Source organism: Nothoprocta perdicaria, unplaced genomic scaffold (genome assembly GCF_003342845.1).
Source record: "Nothoprocta perdicaria isolate Ctin4 unplaced genomic scaffold, notPer1 scaffold_223, whole genome shotgun sequence".
Taxonomy (NCBI): Eukaryota; Metazoa; Chordata; class Aves; order Tinamiformes; family Tinamidae; genus Nothoprocta; species Nothoprocta perdicaria.
In genome coordinates, this window is record NW_020455431.1 from 1,176,892 (window position 1) to 1,195,129 (window position 18,238).

General features: G+C 42.9%; 1 protein-coding gene across 1 annotated transcript in view; it reads right to left on the reverse strand.

The window, feature by feature from the left end:
- MTHFD1 (methylenetetrahydrofolate dehydrogenase, cyclohydrolase and formyltetrahydrofolate synthetase 1) overlaps nucleotides 1–18,238 on the reverse strand; it is a 38,735-nt gene that overhangs the window by 18,771 nt on the left and 1,726 nt on the right. The window contains exons 2-13 of the mRNA XM_026039219.1: nucleotides 13,503–13,587; nucleotides 11,729–11,788; nucleotides 10,987–11,040; nucleotides 10,543–10,679; nucleotides 10,224–10,324; nucleotides 9,707–9,843; nucleotides 7,958–8,069; nucleotides 3,468–3,595; nucleotides 3,059–3,156; nucleotides 2,569–2,742; nucleotides 1,941–2,077; nucleotides 1,623–1,669 (exon numbers count right to left, since the gene is read on the reverse strand). Of these exons, the coding sequence (XP_025895004.1) occupies nucleotides 1,623–1,669; nucleotides 1,941–2,077; nucleotides 2,569–2,742; nucleotides 3,059–3,156; nucleotides 3,468–3,595; nucleotides 7,958–8,069; nucleotides 9,707–9,843; nucleotides 10,224–10,324; nucleotides 10,543–10,679; nucleotides 10,987–11,040; nucleotides 11,729–11,788; nucleotides 13,503–13,587 (1,270 nt within the window). The remainder of the gene's footprint in view (nucleotides 1–1,622; nucleotides 1,670–1,940; nucleotides 2,078–2,568; nucleotides 2,743–3,058; nucleotides 3,157–3,467; nucleotides 3,596–7,957; nucleotides 8,070–9,706; nucleotides 9,844–10,223; nucleotides 10,325–10,542; nucleotides 10,680–10,986; nucleotides 11,041–11,728; nucleotides 11,789–13,502; nucleotides 13,588–18,238) is intronic.

The following is an 18,238-nucleotide window of genomic DNA, read 5'->3' on the forward strand; positions in this document are numbered from 1 at the left end:
CTGAAGTGGCTGCTGTTCCCACAAAGATGCCCAAGCTGAATTCCAACCAGCAGCCTTGGGTAGYGACAGCAGGGTAGAGCTGCGCTTGCTTAGAGCTCTGCACGAACTACCCACCCAAACACCTGCACAAGATCTCAGGCAGAACTTGCAGACTACATACTACACAGTGACACTGCTAGTAGGTTTCTTGTTCTATTTAAAGATAGTTTGAGTGAGTTAGTCTGTATGAGTTATCTTGCTGTGCTATAGCTATACTGACAGGAGACTCGGAGCATATAGCTCACTTGACAGACAAGAATTAGGGCACGGGGGAGAAGGGTGTAGWTAAAATCATCTATCCTCTGGAGCAAAGAGGGAAAATGATGTTAGAAAAGGTCACATGACAAAACACTCTAAGATACCACACATTCCGGCAGAGTCTTGCTACCGTGATCTTTTTAAGACAGACAGTTAAAAACAGAGTTGAATCATCACATGCTAATTATCAGTTCTAATTAGCAAACCTAATTACTGCCCATTCTTATCCACACAACAAGAATCAACGACTAACACCTTGGATGTGCAGTCCTCACTTTAGAGCATCTTGCTAGCTAGGTACTTCTTGGAAAGAAAGCTGCATGCAGACACTGCCAGTGAGTTATCTCCATGCACGTGCATTTTATAGGGCTGGCGTTTATTAAAATGCTCCCCCGAGCCTATAGCAGGTGCATTTCTATCATGTGGGTCATGCCTAAATAAAGTCYCTTTCTGCCACCTTCCAAGAGCAGGGCTATTTGCAATTGCTGCACACAGCCAAGCATTTTGCCTTGCCTTGTTAACAGCCACAAACAGGAGATTATTTTTCCTCAGTCCTATCTACCGTTCACAGATCTTCTGCCACCTGACTGTATCCATCTGCCAACGCCTTGCCGTTTTTATCTTTTACGGACTTGCCACATCAATCAGCACAAAAAGTCTTTTGATGGTTTCTGCTTTTGCTCCTTGAGCTGCCCTGCACACCAGTGAGTGCCTAGCAGAGGCTGCAGCCACCCGAGAGCCAGGGGAAGCAGGAGAGCACGCGGCAGTGCACGTGCCTCTCAGCTCCAGCCCCCGGGGACAGCATTGCACTTGCTGCCAAGTCACATGAGAAACACACTTAAGTGCTCGTCACCTGCAAGCTGATGCTTTGGCACTACTGATCTTCAGCTTGGCTTTTCCCATCACATACTAGCAATCTAAAATAAAAGTWGACTGAAATAACTCATACTAAAAGCGACCACCACTGCTGACAGAGCTATTTGGTATGTTTCCAAAATGGTGTAAGGTATTATCATCATTTCAGTGATGAAAAAAGGAAGCATGGGATGTCCTTTGCTGAAGGGTATACAGCAGTTCACTAGTAGAAAAGGGCAGGGAACAGATTCTTAATACCCAGTTCTGTGAAGTATTTCCCTGACCATGCGGACTCCTCCTGAAGCAAAAGATGATGTTTGTTTCTGAAAAGGTTTTTCAGACATCAAGCACCTGTTCTTGGACAGCTACGCTGGGCCATGAACTAAAAGATTTCATAAACTATCTGACTACAGCATCTCTTGAAAAGCTGCAGACAATTACATGCAATGAGGCTTCATATTAAAAATTACCTCTTCCATGGGGATAACCTGAGAATAGCCACCACCTGCAGCTCCACCTATAGAGAGACAATAGTCAAATTGTGAAAATAAAGTGGTCCTTAGCCCAGAGTGATATCACATGTATTTTCTTAAGAAACAGCTTAGTTAAAATTCCAGCCCAGCAGTTTGGGACAAGGGTGAAGAACATATTTGATGTTTTTCTTTCTTAGAGAACTGTAATCCTAACTGGGAACTATTCAGAACTATAAGAGCACAAAAAGAAAAACCCAACTCTGAATGCCATCTTTTCCCATTCATTCCAAGTGAAAGCAACACAAGAACTCCTACCTTTTATACCAAACGTTGGCCCCTGAGAAGGCTGCCGAACGCAGGCAAAGACGTTCTGATGAAGGTGGGCGCCTAAGGCTTGAACAAGACCTATGGTCGTGGTGCTTTTCCCCTCTCCCAGCGGGGTAGGAGTTATTCTGCAGTACAAAACACAATAGACACAATGAAGGCTTCGAGGTAGGTAAGACTCAAAGCACTCGGAGGGCTAACAGTCACTAGGGAGTGAAATAAATGCTAACTCAAGTCTTGTACTGGTTCGGACCTCAGCTAATTGGAAACTGGAATAAGACTGGGAGATTATTATGTGGCTTTTCGCTACAGCAACTTCCTGGTATTTGTTGGACCACGAGGACTTTGAATACGATCCAGTTTGCCCTTCCAATCAATCTCACCTGCAGAGCAAAACACTTGAGTGTTCAGAACTACTAAATCACGTTCCCACTATTTGCCACAAGACAGAACTCCTATTTCCCAAACAGCCCAGTTTTTCAAAATGATTTGTGGAAATCCAGCACGTCTCACATAACCACCTTTCCAAAGGGTAATACAGTGACAAGCCCCGTTGACACAACTTCTTTTCACCACGACACCACAGACACGACGTGCCCTCAGCAAGGGAAGCACCTACCCAGTAACAACGACGTATCTGCCGTCCGGCTGGTCCTGCAGCCGCCTGAGAGCTGACAGCTGAACCTTGGCTTTAGTTTGTCCATAGAGCTCCACCTCGTCTGGGAGCAGGCCGACTTCTTTTGCAACTTGATCAATGGGCTTAGGTATGCAAGATCGCGATATTTCAATATCGCTTAAAGAAAGAGAGCAAGGTCAATGACCAAACACAGATTTCTCACAAATTATCTGCTTCTGGCAGACACAGCTCACTATGACCCATCTGTGATTTTGAAGGGAAGCTCAGCTCCTCCTAGCTACATGAATCGATCCCACAAATACTGGTGGCATTAGAACAGAGGCATGTTCAAAGCAGATTTTTAAAAAATAAAAAAAGAATACACTTCTGTAGACATCTTTCATGCTCCCTTTGCATATTTTGAACTGCTTCTTGGGGGCTTTACACCTACATAGCTCCTATATCAAGGTGCTAAATTAATTGAAAGCATTACCTGGGAACAGGCACCTTTAGGGTAAGTTGGTTATACTGGATGTTCCATTTTCCAGGCTGGAACTTCTCCAGGAAACGTTGTGCGCTCTCCACTGTGCTCTAAAACGAACACAAAAATATACTATGGCAGTCACTGTTGTACAAACCACGACACACAGAAGCTCAGAATAGATTTTCCCTGCCCATGGGGCAGTCTGGGATTAACACAAGATGCTTTGGTTAAAGTCACTACTAAAAATCCAGACTGATTTTTTGCTTGTAATTTTCTTAAAAGAAAACAAACAAATATACATCTTCYACTGCACTGCTTTATTATTTTTGCACTCTGTGCTGGCAAAGAACAGGAGGGAGTTGCCTTATACTGTTATCTCCTCTTTATCCCACCACCTTGTAGACAGCTGTGCACGTACCTGCATTAACATGGCCACAGTCATAGGGCCAACGCCACCGGGGACAGGGGTGATGTAAGAAGCCTTTTCCTTTGCTGTACTGTATGCCACATCTCCCACAACTCTCTTTCCACTGGCCTTTGTGCTGTCTGGGGATTTAACCAAAAAAATAAAGCTATACAGGTCACAATTCATCAAAACAACAGGGAAGACAGCCCTGAGTGATCACAAATCGTTGCCTCTGTTGGAGCAATCACACCAGAAGCTGAGTCTCCASGAGGTTACAAAGGGGGCATGTATTGCACATAGGGCAGTTTGAAGATGTCAAATTACATGCAGCTTCTGGCAGCAGCAGGACCATAGCCACAACGTGATGGATGTGCTGAGGTGYAAAACGTAAATGGGACATACAACAGAGATGTCAGTTGAAGCATCCTCTCAGCTCCTGCTGCACTGCTCTGAAGAGACAATGCCGCTTCCAGCTTGAAAGTAATATGAACCAAAGCTTTAGGAAATACGAGAGAAATATGGTTTGCTTGTCCAGAACCACCCAGATTTACATTTCTTCTTCCATTCTTGAGGAAATYGAGGCCTTATTATTGAATAAAATTCACAGGCCTTTACAGAAAGGGAAGGTAGATTGTGCTGTGTTTTTCATTCACTTGCTACCTTCCTGATGAAGCACCAGGAAACACTGCAGCACCCAGAGGTAAAAGCCTCCTGTCAAAACAGATCTCATGGGCAGCTTGAAAGCGTTCCAGCAGAGTAACCTCTTTTCTCTCTGACAAAAAAATGCCATCCCCTGCTAAGCTACACAAACAAGCAAGAAGCAGATACAGTATTTTTCTCCCAGTGGTGACCTACTCACTGCTAAGCAGAAAAGCTCTGCCATAAGGAGCTRAAGAGAGGAAAAGAAAAATCATTAGTCAACTGGTATTGCCATCCAAGAAACTCACTGCTGAGACACAACATTAAAAAGTCAATGTAAGTTTCTCTCCTACAGTGGAAGAGGCTTATTTCGGTTATGATGACTCCAGGGAACTTTTTAAGTGGTGTGAGAAAAAAAAAATGAAGATAGATTTTAGTGTTGCTACACTGCAATATTATACCACATATAGTATGCATATATTTGAATGCAACATAATCAATAATCTTAACATACTTTTGCTGAGATGGAGAAGTGGAGGGGAAACCAAACTCCTAGAAGAGCTGATTACAGGAAAACTGAGGAGCAAACAAACAAAGCAGCTCCCACCAGCACCAGCTTYTGGGTACATTGTTATTGACAAGGAGCAGCCTGGATGTTTTGCTGCACTTGTGTTTTAAGCAATGCAGGGTTTTTTCCTCCAAAGTTCAAAGCTGAACAACGTCACAGCTGTTAAGCAGTGTTTCTACAGCAACTGTCAGCTTTACTGCCTGAATTGCAAAGCAATCTGGCCTCCCAACCCAGAGAGCACTTTAATTAAGGATGCAAAAGAAAAATAATATAATTGTATTTTCTTCCAAGGACRTCAAGCAAGCTTACCAATCGCCCCAGCCCCGAGAACGAAGAAAACAAATGTTGCATTAGGCACTCCAAACAAACTACAGCAATAAGCACAAGCCAAATGCATAAATAAATTTAAAAAAAAATCCATGCCTCTGCTTCCACATGCCAAGCACTGCAGAGGGAAACTTGCAGCAATTCAAAGCCTCACAAAAGAAAGCCTTGCATCACATTTCTGCCTTTCTYATCTCTAATTTCACCTCTTCAACACACATCCTCCTGTTCTTTTAAAAACAAACTAGTTACCGAGCACTAGCAACACTACAACTGTCCCCAGTGCCTGGGTATCTTCCTTCAAGCAGGAGGTTCTCCAGCCAGCTTCAACTTGTGGACTGGAGCACCCAGGGGCTTTGAGATCAAAGAAACTGAGGACCTACCTGCACACACGGGACACAGGTACAACTACCTCCTACCTCCAGAGATAGCTGCACAGGAGAGGGCTCTAGAGATCCAGAAGCTGCAGTTAGACTAGTGACTCGACTCAGTTTGGCAAGGCAAGGCTTGCAACTAAACTTGCTTCAATTATTTCCCTCCTGTGTATGTATAGCTGTAACATGTTTCTGGAGGACATGTGATTTCAAGGGTGCAAGACTACATATGACCCTTGCCTGCAAAACACAAAGCCACCTGCTTGCAGGGAGAGAAAACGAGCTGCTGGTTTTTCTGGACCTCAACGGGAATGGTATTTCATGAGGAAGTCAACACAGTCTGATCTTACAGGTCCACAATGCCAKCTTGATTGCCATTATATGGAGATCTACATAGAGCATGTGGTCAAGGCTCTCCATTATGTCTTTCTAGTTCATCTGCCATTTCCATCACRTGGCAGATCCACAGAGGATGGTCCTCTTCTGCTGCTCTCACACCCCAATGGTCAAGGTTCCTTGCTGGCTAGGGCTACACAGTCCCATGGCACCAGATGATTCTCAATTTTATTGCTTTCTTTATCACAACTCACAGATGAGCACTGTGGAGAGTGCCACCTCTGGGAGCAGCCTCTGGTTGCACTGCTTTCCTACAGCAGAGCTATTCCCAGAGGCCTGGAATACGGCATTCAGGACATTTGCTGGACTAGCTTTACAATAGCAATAGTAGGGAGAGAAAARAAGAGACACAATCCTTTTTGGAAAGGGACTGTGACACAATTGTCTGCTCTAGGCTTAATGTTTCAAAAGGTCTTTTCCCCTCTCTACCCAAGGAGGGAACAAGAAGTTCTGTTCAGCTGCAACACACAAAGCCCAAACTCCATTCAAAAGCAGAACAGCAGCACTGGCTGGGGTTTTGCAGCTGTAACTTGTCTATCTGCAGCTTTGCARGTTGCCTGAGACTACTTTGCATGGACATAATAAATCAGATCACCAGCACCAATCAGCTCCATAGGGTCTCCTGTTGCAGAGACAGGCATATCCAGAAACCTCCTTGTCCACTGGCTGCAAATCGCATCTCCACAGCCCCAACCCTGACAAGCTCTAAGGCAACAGTGCTATTCCACCCCCAGGACACAACGCCCAGACACAGTCAACAGTATTATTATTTTCTACACAGCACTGCAGTTGGAGAAGCTGGCAAACCTGGGTCATTTTAAATTCCCCCAAAATCTGGCTTTCTAAAAGATACCACTGAAAACTCTTTTGCATCCTACCAGAAAACAAGAAGTGGTTAGATAAACCCAGTATTTTCAGCAAAAGGCAGAAAAGGCATCCATTATTTTAAAGATCTGACCAAATCTGAGTCTCAGTCGTGCTGCCGGGTGGCATCGCCCAGGCTAGCAGCAAAAGCAGCTCAAATCCTTGAGCGCTGCCTGAGGCAGGAGAACTGCAAGAAAAGAGGGACACGTCCTCAGAGCTGCAGGTCACATCAGGCCTGAAACRGTGGCCACACCATCCTATAGCAGAAACTTAAGGATAATTCTATTTGCAACATGTTAGTGAGGGAAGCTCTGTTCCACTCCACTTTGTGCAAATTCAAACTAGCCCTGTGTTTTTTGGCAAGTTGCCTAAGTTTGGGTAGAGTGGTACAAATACATCATGTAACAAACAGCAACAGCAGATGACTTCTTTTTTTAATTTTAATTAAGCAGAGGACTAATGTTTTTAAATGCAACGCAAATGTCATCTTTGAAGAACAAGATTGCTGCACAGTACAAGAGAAAATTCTTTATATTCCATTAAAYAATGGCAACAAAATGACTGATTAATTATGAAAACTACCTTTTAAAAGCCTTGTGGGCGTAGCACAGAGATAGTTGGATGGTGACTAATTTTCCATATCATTCAGTATCTGTAATTTGGATTTAAAATGAGGTGAAAACAGAAATTGACAGAACATCTCCTCCTCCTCCACAGCAAAAAAAGTAGCTGAGCGAAATCCTATCCCCAAACCCATTATGTTCAAACACTGTTCTAAGCCAGAGCCACTGCCACCAATACTCCTGCAGAAGCTATTTTATCTCCAGAGAACAGCCATTCAAGCCTAAGAAGCTAAAATCGTGGTTCTCCAAATCCACAGTTACTTTAGGCAACTGCGTTTATGCATTTCTGACAAAACGGCCTAATCAGATCCAACTGTGCAAACCAGTGACAGCCAAACTCCCTGCTTACAAGTGACAACAGTAGCAGGACTTCACTGTGTAGTTGTACCAAATTATTTATGGGTGTTTTGTTGTAATAATTCATACATCTCTTTGCCCTACACATCATCAGCCACATAGAAGGCAGAAGCAAAACTGCTGCTATCTGCTTCAGAACAGTAATTCCAACACACTTTTTTTWAAATTATTATTATTATTTCTTACTATGGCATCTTCAGAGGTTGTCATTATAACCTAAAACAAAGACTTAAAAGAAAAAAAAAAGTCTAATGTTGAAGAAACACCAAGGAAACAGTATCCATGTGCTTACTTACTTAGCAACTGCATTTATATACAAATAAACAAATCCCCACTCTTTATACGTTACCCACACACCTGGCACATGGTTGATTCCACAGTCAATTACGACTGCACCAGGTTTGATCCATTCACCTTTTACCATTTCAGCTTTACCAGCTGCAACCACGAGGATATCAGCTTTACCAACCTATAAAAAAAAAAAAAAAAAAAAAAGCCAAAAAGGCAACTATGAGTGGAGAAAAGCAGTACTGCTCCAGCAGCAGCTCAGACCAGCTTAAATTGCAGTGAAGTTGTGGGCTCTCTAATTGCCGCTGGAGGAATGGAGGGACACTGTCAACAATTAAAAGTAGCTGAGCAGTTCCTCAAGTAGCTGAGCAAGGACAAGRTCCCACAGCCAGAAATTGCATCCTGGCCTCTACTGTTGCTAGCCAACACTTCACAAACTCCTCTGAGCTCTCCCTGATTCTTAAGAGGATTTTGCACACTACTTCCAGATAAAACAGTGCTCTGCATATTCTAATTTTCCTCCCTTCCATCCTCCCTGCATGCTGAGCTGCTCATTTCAGCACCAGAAATACACCCAGCACTCATCAGACAGCAGCCGAGAACAACCTCTACACAGAACTCTAAGCTCTGCTTCGCTTGCAGCTATTCTGGCTTGTGTTTTTCATGTTCAGGATTGTGGAATATGCAGCTTCAGGGAAAGGAGTTTGTAGTTCAGCAGCAATATTTGTTTAGACAGTACTCAGTAAGTTTGGCAGATCTGGCTGTGAAGCTATTAGGAACTCAGATTGAAGGTCACTGTCACTTCTTGCACTGCTTCATTTATGTTTGTTTAGGAAGCTGCTACCACATTTTTCCCCTCCTTTAATCCAYGTAAAGGGAGATGTGTTACCTCTGGGATTTTGTTAGGGATTAGCACTTCAACTGTTAATCAACTTAATGAAAGCCTGACTGAACAGCAAGTCTACTGTATGAAGCTTTGCAGCTTTCTGATCTGCCTTATGAGTTGTATTTGAATACACCTACCCCCTTTCCAGCTTTAAGTAGTTGCCTACAGAGCCTGGCAGCTTTGATTGCTCAACAAAATCCAAGTAGGTGGCAGCACAGGAACACATGCTATTTCTGTCATTCTCACTGTTAAAGAAGAAAATGGTACAAACTTCCAGGCATATAAAACAGATTTAAAGGAAATTTGGAGAAAAGACCATTTGGTCCAGCATTTCCCAGTCACTAAAACAAAAGCACACCTGATCTTTTATTTTTTTGGAGGAGGGAAAGGAATGTAATATTTTATAGGCCACTACTGGAGATTAGGAAGGAATGATTAAGTACTCAGCACCTGCCCACAGAAAAGAGAAATAATTATATATTATAGTTACCACCTTCTACGTGATCCTCCATGCCAATAAGACACAGCCACTTATACCAAACAGCCATAAAAAAATCAAGGGCAAACAAAAATTTAAATACAGCTCCCAAGCAAGCTTTTTTTWTTTTTTTTTTGCAGGAATGTAGGAGTTCCTATAGTGCAGACCACTTCTGGTTTTAGTGCTGGTGCGTGAGAGCATGATGCACTCACACATCCCACCTTCAGTGCTTAACTAATTGAAGTCTGAGTCAGCACACAGCACAAGTCTCACTTCAACCCAGCATTAACCATCTCACAGCACAAGCACTCACACAGCCATGCAGTGAACCTGGAGGCCTAGAGAACTGCTTCACACAAAGCCCAGCCCAGCTCCAGCTGCTTAAGCAATGCAGGGCAGCCACAAGCTTTGCAGCAGCTAAAACGGCAGCTTAACGTGTCCACACTGTCCCTACCTCCTCAGCCAGCGTTGAGGTTTTCGAATGGCAAGTGGTCACCGTGGCGTGATTCCAGAGCAGCAGGTCGTGCATGGGGGCACCCACGATCTTGCTGCGGCCAACCACGACAGCTCTTTTCCCTGCAACCTGGACCCCTGTGAAACAGAAAGACAGTAGTATGATAAACACAAAAACAAGTCAGTGAGCATCCCAGTACAAAGAAATTCAAATGGGTCTGGAACTTCTCATCAGTTGCAATCTGGCTTTGTTACCTCATGATACTATTTTTTCTGCTGGGTTGTGTGTGATAAGGAGCTTAAGAGTTGGGAGGAAGGAAGGAAGAAAAGACAGCTTTAAAAATAGCATTATTTTTTCTTCTCTCTCTCTCTCTCTCTYTCCTCTATCTGGAAYGGAAAAGGTGAAACGGGACATCTAAGCAAAAGCTACCATGCCACAAAGGCATAAATGTACCCTGCAACACACACAACTTCTCATTGAAGACAAGCATAGTCACAAATAATGAAAACATCCCTACCTGTCTGCCTGATTAGTTCCATGCATCCTTTTGGTGTACAGGGAATAAAGCAGTCTCCTAGGTCCCCTCTGGAGAGCTTCCCAGCATTGATGCTACTTAAACTGTATTTTAAAGTCAAAAAAAGGACAATTAAAATTCCCAGGCTCACGATCTCATAGCTTTCAAAATATCAACGTTTATGCTAATCAAAAAAACACATACACACACACAAAGACATAGAACTCAAAGATAATTCAAAAAAAAAAAAAGAAAAAAAAAGAAAAAAGCATTTTAAAGTAGCTGGCATGCTCTCTGCTCTCCAGCGGTGAAGTGAGCTCACCCATCCACATCCTTCTCAGGTGCAACAGCATTAGTTATCTTCTCTGTGTTGATGGGTTTATCAGAGTCCAGTGGCAGCTGCACTATAAAGCCATGAACAGCGGGGTCTCCATTCAATGAGGCAATGCATTTGAGGACCTACAATAAGGACAGACAAACAGCCTGATGACCAACAAACAACAAACTAAAGCAAGACTAAGGCAAGGAGAAAAACAAAACACACACATAGTCCTCAATTAAAACATATATTCAGGGTATTTTGTGTATTCCACCCAARAGTATAAATTACTTGCATTTTTTTTTCTTTTAGAAATTATAGTTATATGGTTATAGGTTTTTTGTTGCAAGTCAGTATTTTAGGATAAATCTTTATATAAAATCAGAGGGCAAAGAAAGTTCATCTTTTCAGCTCAAAAAAAAAGCTTTCCATTACTATGTCACTTACCTCAGCTTCTGTTGCTGTACTTGGCAGTTTTATGTGATTGGCACTGATCCCAATCTGCAAATGGGAATATTCACAAGTTACCCGTTTTCCAAACTGACACAAGAGATTCTTCTAGACATTCTCTCAGTCCGGCCCACTCTAAGGTACATTCTCTCATACTTCCCAGTTCTATCTCCATTTCCTATAGTTGACCATGAGTCAAAGAAGTTGAAAGATTATTGTTTTGCCTAGATAGACTGGGTTGTATCTCTATTGTCCAGTTGAGCTTCTGGAATGAAGATCATCCTGTGGGCTGGACAGAATATTGGTCTCAAAGGCCAACAGAGGAGATACCCGTTGTCCCCTAGGGGGACAAGAACTCATCTACATTTCCAGTTCTGCTGTAGGATGTAGGCTACCATTCAGTTATCAATGCAAGGCAACTGCAGGTGCACATCAACGAGGCACAGAAGGAAAATAAGCACATGGTCATGGATAGATAAGACAGCAGCCCTTCACACACATGGAAATTCAGAGCTGACTATAACAAACATTGCACCAACCACACTGTTGTTTACTGGAACAGCAGACATGATCCAGCCTCAGGTCATACATCCGGACTTTTTCCTTGCAACAAGGAACTCAGGGCAGCACCATTTTTGTCAATACAGGCCGAACTTAAATAAAGCTATTTGACTCCCATGGTATTTTCCCATTTTTGCTCTTGACCAGCCATAGGAGGGTTAAAGAGTTTGGGTATTACCTCAGCAGCAGCTTTCAGCTTCATATTAATGTAGAGGTTCGAATCATCCCGATTTCCCACCTAAGGTTGAAAAAGACAGTTGAGTCACACCACAGAGCAGAGACCCAGTCAAGGGCTGAGATGGGTTTAACACTTGGCTTCCTTTGCCCGACCTACACCAAGGAGACAGAGGCATTCCTGAATAATTGTAAGACACACTGACACAGGCCACAAACACTCAAGCTAACAGGGAAGGGTCCTTTCAAGTAAAAGGCATCTAAAGAAAGGCTATCTGGTTTCCTAAATAAACAGCATTTATAGCTGTTCAAAAACCTTCAAAACACAGACCTCTCCAGGGCAGAAAAACACTCTGCTTGTCATCTCTTCTGAGAGGTTTAAATGACCGCTTAATTAAYATGATCAGCAGGTGTTTACATCATCCAGTTATCTGATTGAGGTTTTCAGAAAAGCTGGGCCTCTTTGATACCTAGGAATTTACAAATTAGATAGCTAAGAAAAACAAAACAAGAACAAAGTGATGCACAGATATACAAAAAGCTTCAAAAGAAAGCAGTAAGTTGAACTGAAGCCTGTGGTTTCGAGCAGTATTGGGCAATTACAATACCACATTTCAGAGGACTGCTTGAATCATCCRATATATTTTGCTAAAGGTAATACTCTGTAACCACAAGAAAATGATGGACAATTGGGAGAAACCTGGTAAGCACAGGTAAGGGAAAACAGTTACATCATACTTGGGACTTATTGCTAGTTCTCAYGCAAATTACAAGCTACAGGAGTGATTTATCACTCAGCACACACAGGCTCTTCTTCCCTACACCAAGGGGCCGATGAGGAGAGTTTTCTTTGTACACTATAGTATTCTGGAATCCAGAGTGCCAGACAGGCACCAGGAGTTTTTCAGGAGTCTAAAGTGGTAAATTCAGGACAGGAGACTGCTGGCAGAAATTCTGCAAAGAGCCTCTTTCAAGCTATCAACTCTCTGTGGCCATACAGTTTTTTTTTTCCTGCTACATGACACTTGCTACTGCTAGTCACCTTCTGATCTRAACAGCTGACCAAAGAGCTTCCATTTTTCTCAGCTGCAAGGAAATATCCACTTAATTCTATCAAAAGCACAGGCCCAAAGCCTGTGCTGACAAGAGCTTTGTGTTTTGTTTTTTGTTTTTCTGTCATGCAAATGAAAGACGCTATGTAGAAATGTTTGCATTTAATCAAACGTATGACAGACATCAGATTCAGCAACAGAATTTTGTTCCATCCCTGCATTCATGCTCCTCTTGGCCAGAGATTTTCTTTATTTTCTTTATTTTTTTTCCTACATGTTCTCATACAATAGCAGATCAAATTCCTTAATAAACCTTCAAACTCTAAGATTTCTGGTATCAACACGTCTCAGAGCTGACAGACTTTGGAGCTTACATAAACGCAAAGGCTTGGAACAGACTCTGCTAGCACCACTTCCTGTTCCTAGGCAAGAATTTTCATCATTTCACAAACAGAGCAGTCCAAACAGAGAATACCAAATGTCAGAGGAGAGAGGAAAAAGGAGAAAAAAAAAAAAGAAAAAGGAAAATAAAAGGAAYGTTTCTAGGCCCCCATAACTGGCAAAAAGACATCACAGAGCTGGGTTAACATCCCACGTGGAACTCGGCACTTTTGTTCATTAAAAAGCATTGCCATTTTGCAAAGCAGTTTTAGAGAAGCTGATCAGCTGCCCACTTAGTGCTGCCAAATGACACAGATAAGCTGTGGTTATTAAAGAACACAATACCTGCAGAATTGCAAGTCCTGGTCTGAAGCCGGGGAATTTCTCCTTCATCTCAGCAACTTGCTGCTTTAGTCTGTCTCTCACTTGTCTGAAGAAAAAAAATAAAAATAAAAAACAAACCAAGGTAGAGGTTAGCCAAGGGTCTAAATTCTAATACAATGGTAAAAAGTCTACATATGAGCAGATTGACAAATGCATGCTTATACACTGAATACGTAAGTGTCAGAGATCTCCAAATGAGATGAATGCCCACAACTCACTCAGACATTTTGGAAGTGTTGTGCACATTACTTTTTTTGAAGTTCATTTTGTGCTTTGCACTTAGCAGTTACACATGATAGAACGAAAAAAATGAGCCAAGATTTTTCCATGTGAACACAAGAACGAGAGAGAGAAGTGAAGCAGAGTTCAAATTGAGCGAAACCTTGCACACAATTCAGTAAAGACAGTTTTTAAAAATATAACTTGGAGGTGAGAACACGAGAGGATTCACTGATTAACTGATGGTCTCCTTGTGCTCAYTGACCCTCAAAACTGCAACCACAGAGCCTGCTACTTCCTAAGTAAAGCCAGACTTCCTAGACTGCAGAAGATGCTGTTGCTGCCAGTTGGTTAAAAATGCAGCAAGATATTGGACTAGAGGAAGCAGCTGATTCCACCTGTGAGACTGCAATTCCTGCTGTGTAGGGGAAAAGCAGGAGGACAAGGAACCAAGAAAGCCAGCTCTATCCTGCAACCATAAGCTCCAAATCAGAAATGCCAGAGGCAAGATGAGGGGGAAGCGGGAACACGAGGCTGCTCTTTGCGTTCCAGACACACAGTTCCCAGGGGACTGTCACTGTCTCCAGGGGATGGAGTCAGCTAGCCCAGCCAGAGGCACCAGGAGGCTGTTCCCACTCACCTYTCAGGGGAACTATCCAGCCTCCTGCGACCCAAATCCCACATCCCTCCCGCTGCATCCTACAGCACACGGTCGGAGTCAGCTGCATCCAAGGCGCTGGTTCAGAGCATGTATAAGCATCTGCTTCTAGCCTGGATGCTCAAATCTTGTCTCCCGACAAGAGGTTTTGATTAATGAGGTTGTTCTTCATCTTCAGAAATAGTTCCTAGGCCTCCTTTAGCCAACACCTCCATAAGACCTGACAATCAGACTTATTTTCTATTACACTGKTTTTTTTCAGCTTACTGTGGAGGAGAAATAGTCCAACCTGAGGGTCTAGTTTCCTCTCTCTTCTCTATGAGATAGGTCTATGACAGGCTTTACCCTCAGGAACCACGGCTGCTCACATATTATATTGATATCATTTTGTGTATTTAGGCACCAGTTCATTTCTCCTTTAGCTACAGAAGGCAACAAACACGTGAAAACGTGGAGCTGTCAGCGCTKGTTTGGTTTCAGAGCCTTAAAGAGAGAAATCACTTGTTAGATGGCCACCTAGTGTTAACCAACTACCACCACCCTTGAAAAGACTCAAGAAAAGCATCAGACAAGAGTTTTGGGAAAAAAAATATATCAGTGAAGAAAAAAAAACTTCCTTTTAACTTTGCAGAGTTATGAATATATTATAAATTACCAAATAATCTTTGCAAATCAGCATCTATTTACTGAGAGAGTTTGCAAGGCTGGATTGTACCTTTTAAGTCCTCACAAAGAAGTATTCATTTTGGTAAATTATCAATGGGAAACACTTATTTTTCAAACACAGAACGTGCAATTCCTCCCCACTGACACCAAGGCCCCTGGTGCACGGGCAGGCTGTTCCACAAACAAGCTCACACTGCAAACAAGGGTCCAGGGTCCGTGCAGGTTAAGGACAGCACACAGCCCTGAGCATACAAAGGAAAAGCCAGCTCCAAAACTACAGGATCTGTTGGCCTCTTTCTCCCAGAGCTGCAGCAGTGAGTTGAACTTCATTTCATCAAGTGAATTTGCTTGCATGGGGCACATCAGCACTCTCCAGCTCTGCTGCAGGCAGAGGGGAGGTGACAGCTCCCAGCCCTGGAGCTCTGCAGGTCCATCCTGCTGCCTTTCCTGCAGGATCCTGCACATACAACCATGTCAGTGGCTGCCTCGGGTGGGAGCACACACAGGCCAAAGCGAAGACCACCCCTGGCTCTGCTTCTGACCTGTCCGTGGTTAATAAGGCACAGGGTCTGTGTGAACACTGTCAAACAGATGAGTAGCAGATGCTTCTGTTGAAAGCAACAATGCTGCAGAAGATGTCTGCCTACAAAGAGGAAGGCTTGGCCCTCCACCAAGGTTTCAGGGGTGGTTCAGGTGTTTCTTTTGCAGCCTCCCACCTTGGCCTCTACAGACCTCCAGTTCTTTGCAGTCTGCAGACTTCTGAGCTCTGAATCATTAGCTCAAGAGCACAGCAAGTCATTAGTCTCCTGGCTGAACTACATGCTCAGCAGCATCTGTTGTGAGCATGTCTTGTGCTCCTGAGGCCATTCCTCCTTGCAGCCTGCAGCACTGAGTGGTGCTGCAACGGAAATGCTTTGGGAAAGGCTACCTGATTGCTGCTGGTATTCAATAAATTCGAATTTATTTTCCATCTGAGGAAAGATACTGTTCAGATGACAGAGCTGCAACCAAGTACCACGACCTACATGGCCCTGGCACAATCACCACCTCCCAGGAGGAGTTTCTGTTTCTTTCTACAGCTCCTCCAAGGCATAGAGTTTTAGGCACTCTTTTAGTTKTGTCAGACACAACTCAGGCTAGAGAAAACACATGCTTTATTTTTTAAACAGAGGTCTCTGCATCACTTTGATCAACAAAAACTACAAAAGAGCTGACCTGAGGGAATGGYAACAGAGCGGGAGAGGCAGACAGCATAAAAGGAACCTCTCAAATGTGCCTGGCTACCAAAAGAACTGTTGACCTACAAAATTCTTGTAAAGCAGAGTCTTGAACACTTACACAAAACGGTTTGCCCCAAACATACTATGAAACCATCAGCGGATGGTGGACACCAAYGCTGCAACACCCACACGGACCAGGACTGCATCCCAAAAGGCTACTTTAGCACCCAACAATTTAATCACAAGGGTAATATAAATAGATAAGGACTCAAGCCATGTTTGCATGGCGGCAAACAGTACTTCAGATCTTAAATGGTCTTTGCTGACGAAGACTGGTAGTAARATTTTCTTCCTTCCACAGGCAGTCCCTTGCACATGCTTTTTCCCTAAGGATTCTTTCTTTAAAAYAGCATATTTTATTTTGTGTTCATAAAGCAATTGACACAGCAGATTCTTGCTTATACTTGGGACTGTTCAATGACATGGGACTGTGTTAGACCATAGCGCTCACATTAGCTTATTAAATCCAGTGCATTTTCTTTAGTGTAGGCCGGAAATCTTCTAGGTAGGATCTGGCAAACCAGATCTCACAGACATGAGATTTGTTAGTTCACACTAGGCTCAGCTTTCGTTTCCAAAGCTAAACTCTTAAAAAAAAAAAAAAAAAAAAAAAAAAAAAAAAACCAACAACAACAGCAACAAAAAAATCCCCTCTTTTGTCTTTACTGTCCTTTTACCTCCAATCATAAATTTAGCCCGATCATCACTGCATCCAGTACTTTTATCTCAAAGCACTAGATGACCTGTCCCTAAGAGCTGGATGGGGTATTCACAGTTCTCTCTGCCATCACAAATTATCAGCCACTGATACCAGGATTGCTGCTCCATTCCTTGTGCTATTCACCAATTTAAGCCAAGGCCAGGGCTTTCAGAGTGGATGGGGTATTATCTAAACCCCGGTTACTTTGGGGGAAATGACTGCACAGACTGCTCACTGCAGCAGAGGAAAGCTGCAGAAAAGGGCTACTCTTCCTCTAAGCATCCATTTCAGATACAAAAACAGAGAAGTTTTATTGCAAGGAAACTATTAAAAAATAAAAGGTTGAGCACAAGCTGCTTGTTGATTTCCTCTAACTTTCCACATTCTGTATACTTAAAGCACTGTCCTGGTTCAGATTAAACTACTATTTACTGTAGTGTTATGCAATAACTCATCTTTTGCAACTCATTTGCCCAAGAGGAAAATGGCACCTGCAGCAAAATCTAAGGCTGAATTACTAAAAAGCTACTCAAAACTCGCCAAGCAGCTCTCAGTATCTTTCATAGAATCATAAAGGTTGGAAGGGACCTTTAGAGATCATTTGGAGATTATCAGTCCAACCTCCCTGCACACGCAGTGTCACCGAGAGCACATGGCACAGGATTGCATCCAAGTGGAGACTGAGCATCTCCAGATTCCACAACCTCTCTTGGCAACCTGCTCCAGTCTCACCAGCTGTTCAGGTTATTAGAATCCAATAACCTTAGCAAAAGAAGAATCAATTTCAACATCAAAATCCTACACACACAACAGTGTCTGTTGCCTTGTWCGCTGTCCCCGTGTAGTTGTACACACACAACATAAGCCAGCTGCATGCCACTATATTTTACTAGTGTCACAGATTTTATATATACGTATATAAATGTTTATATATATGTATAGATAAAACAATCAAACAAAAACCTATAGAATATTACTATTTTCCTTTCTGAGACTTTCTGGACTTTCTGAATGGGAACTTYAGGCTTATCTCATTATTTTTTGCTTATTTGTAGAGGAGCAAAGAAGAACACTCTCTGATTTCCTCTATCATATTCAGAGACACACGCAGTTTTTCCCTCTCTTTAAATATGTTTCACCAAAGTATGTCACCGTCTACCTGATTCCCCCCTCC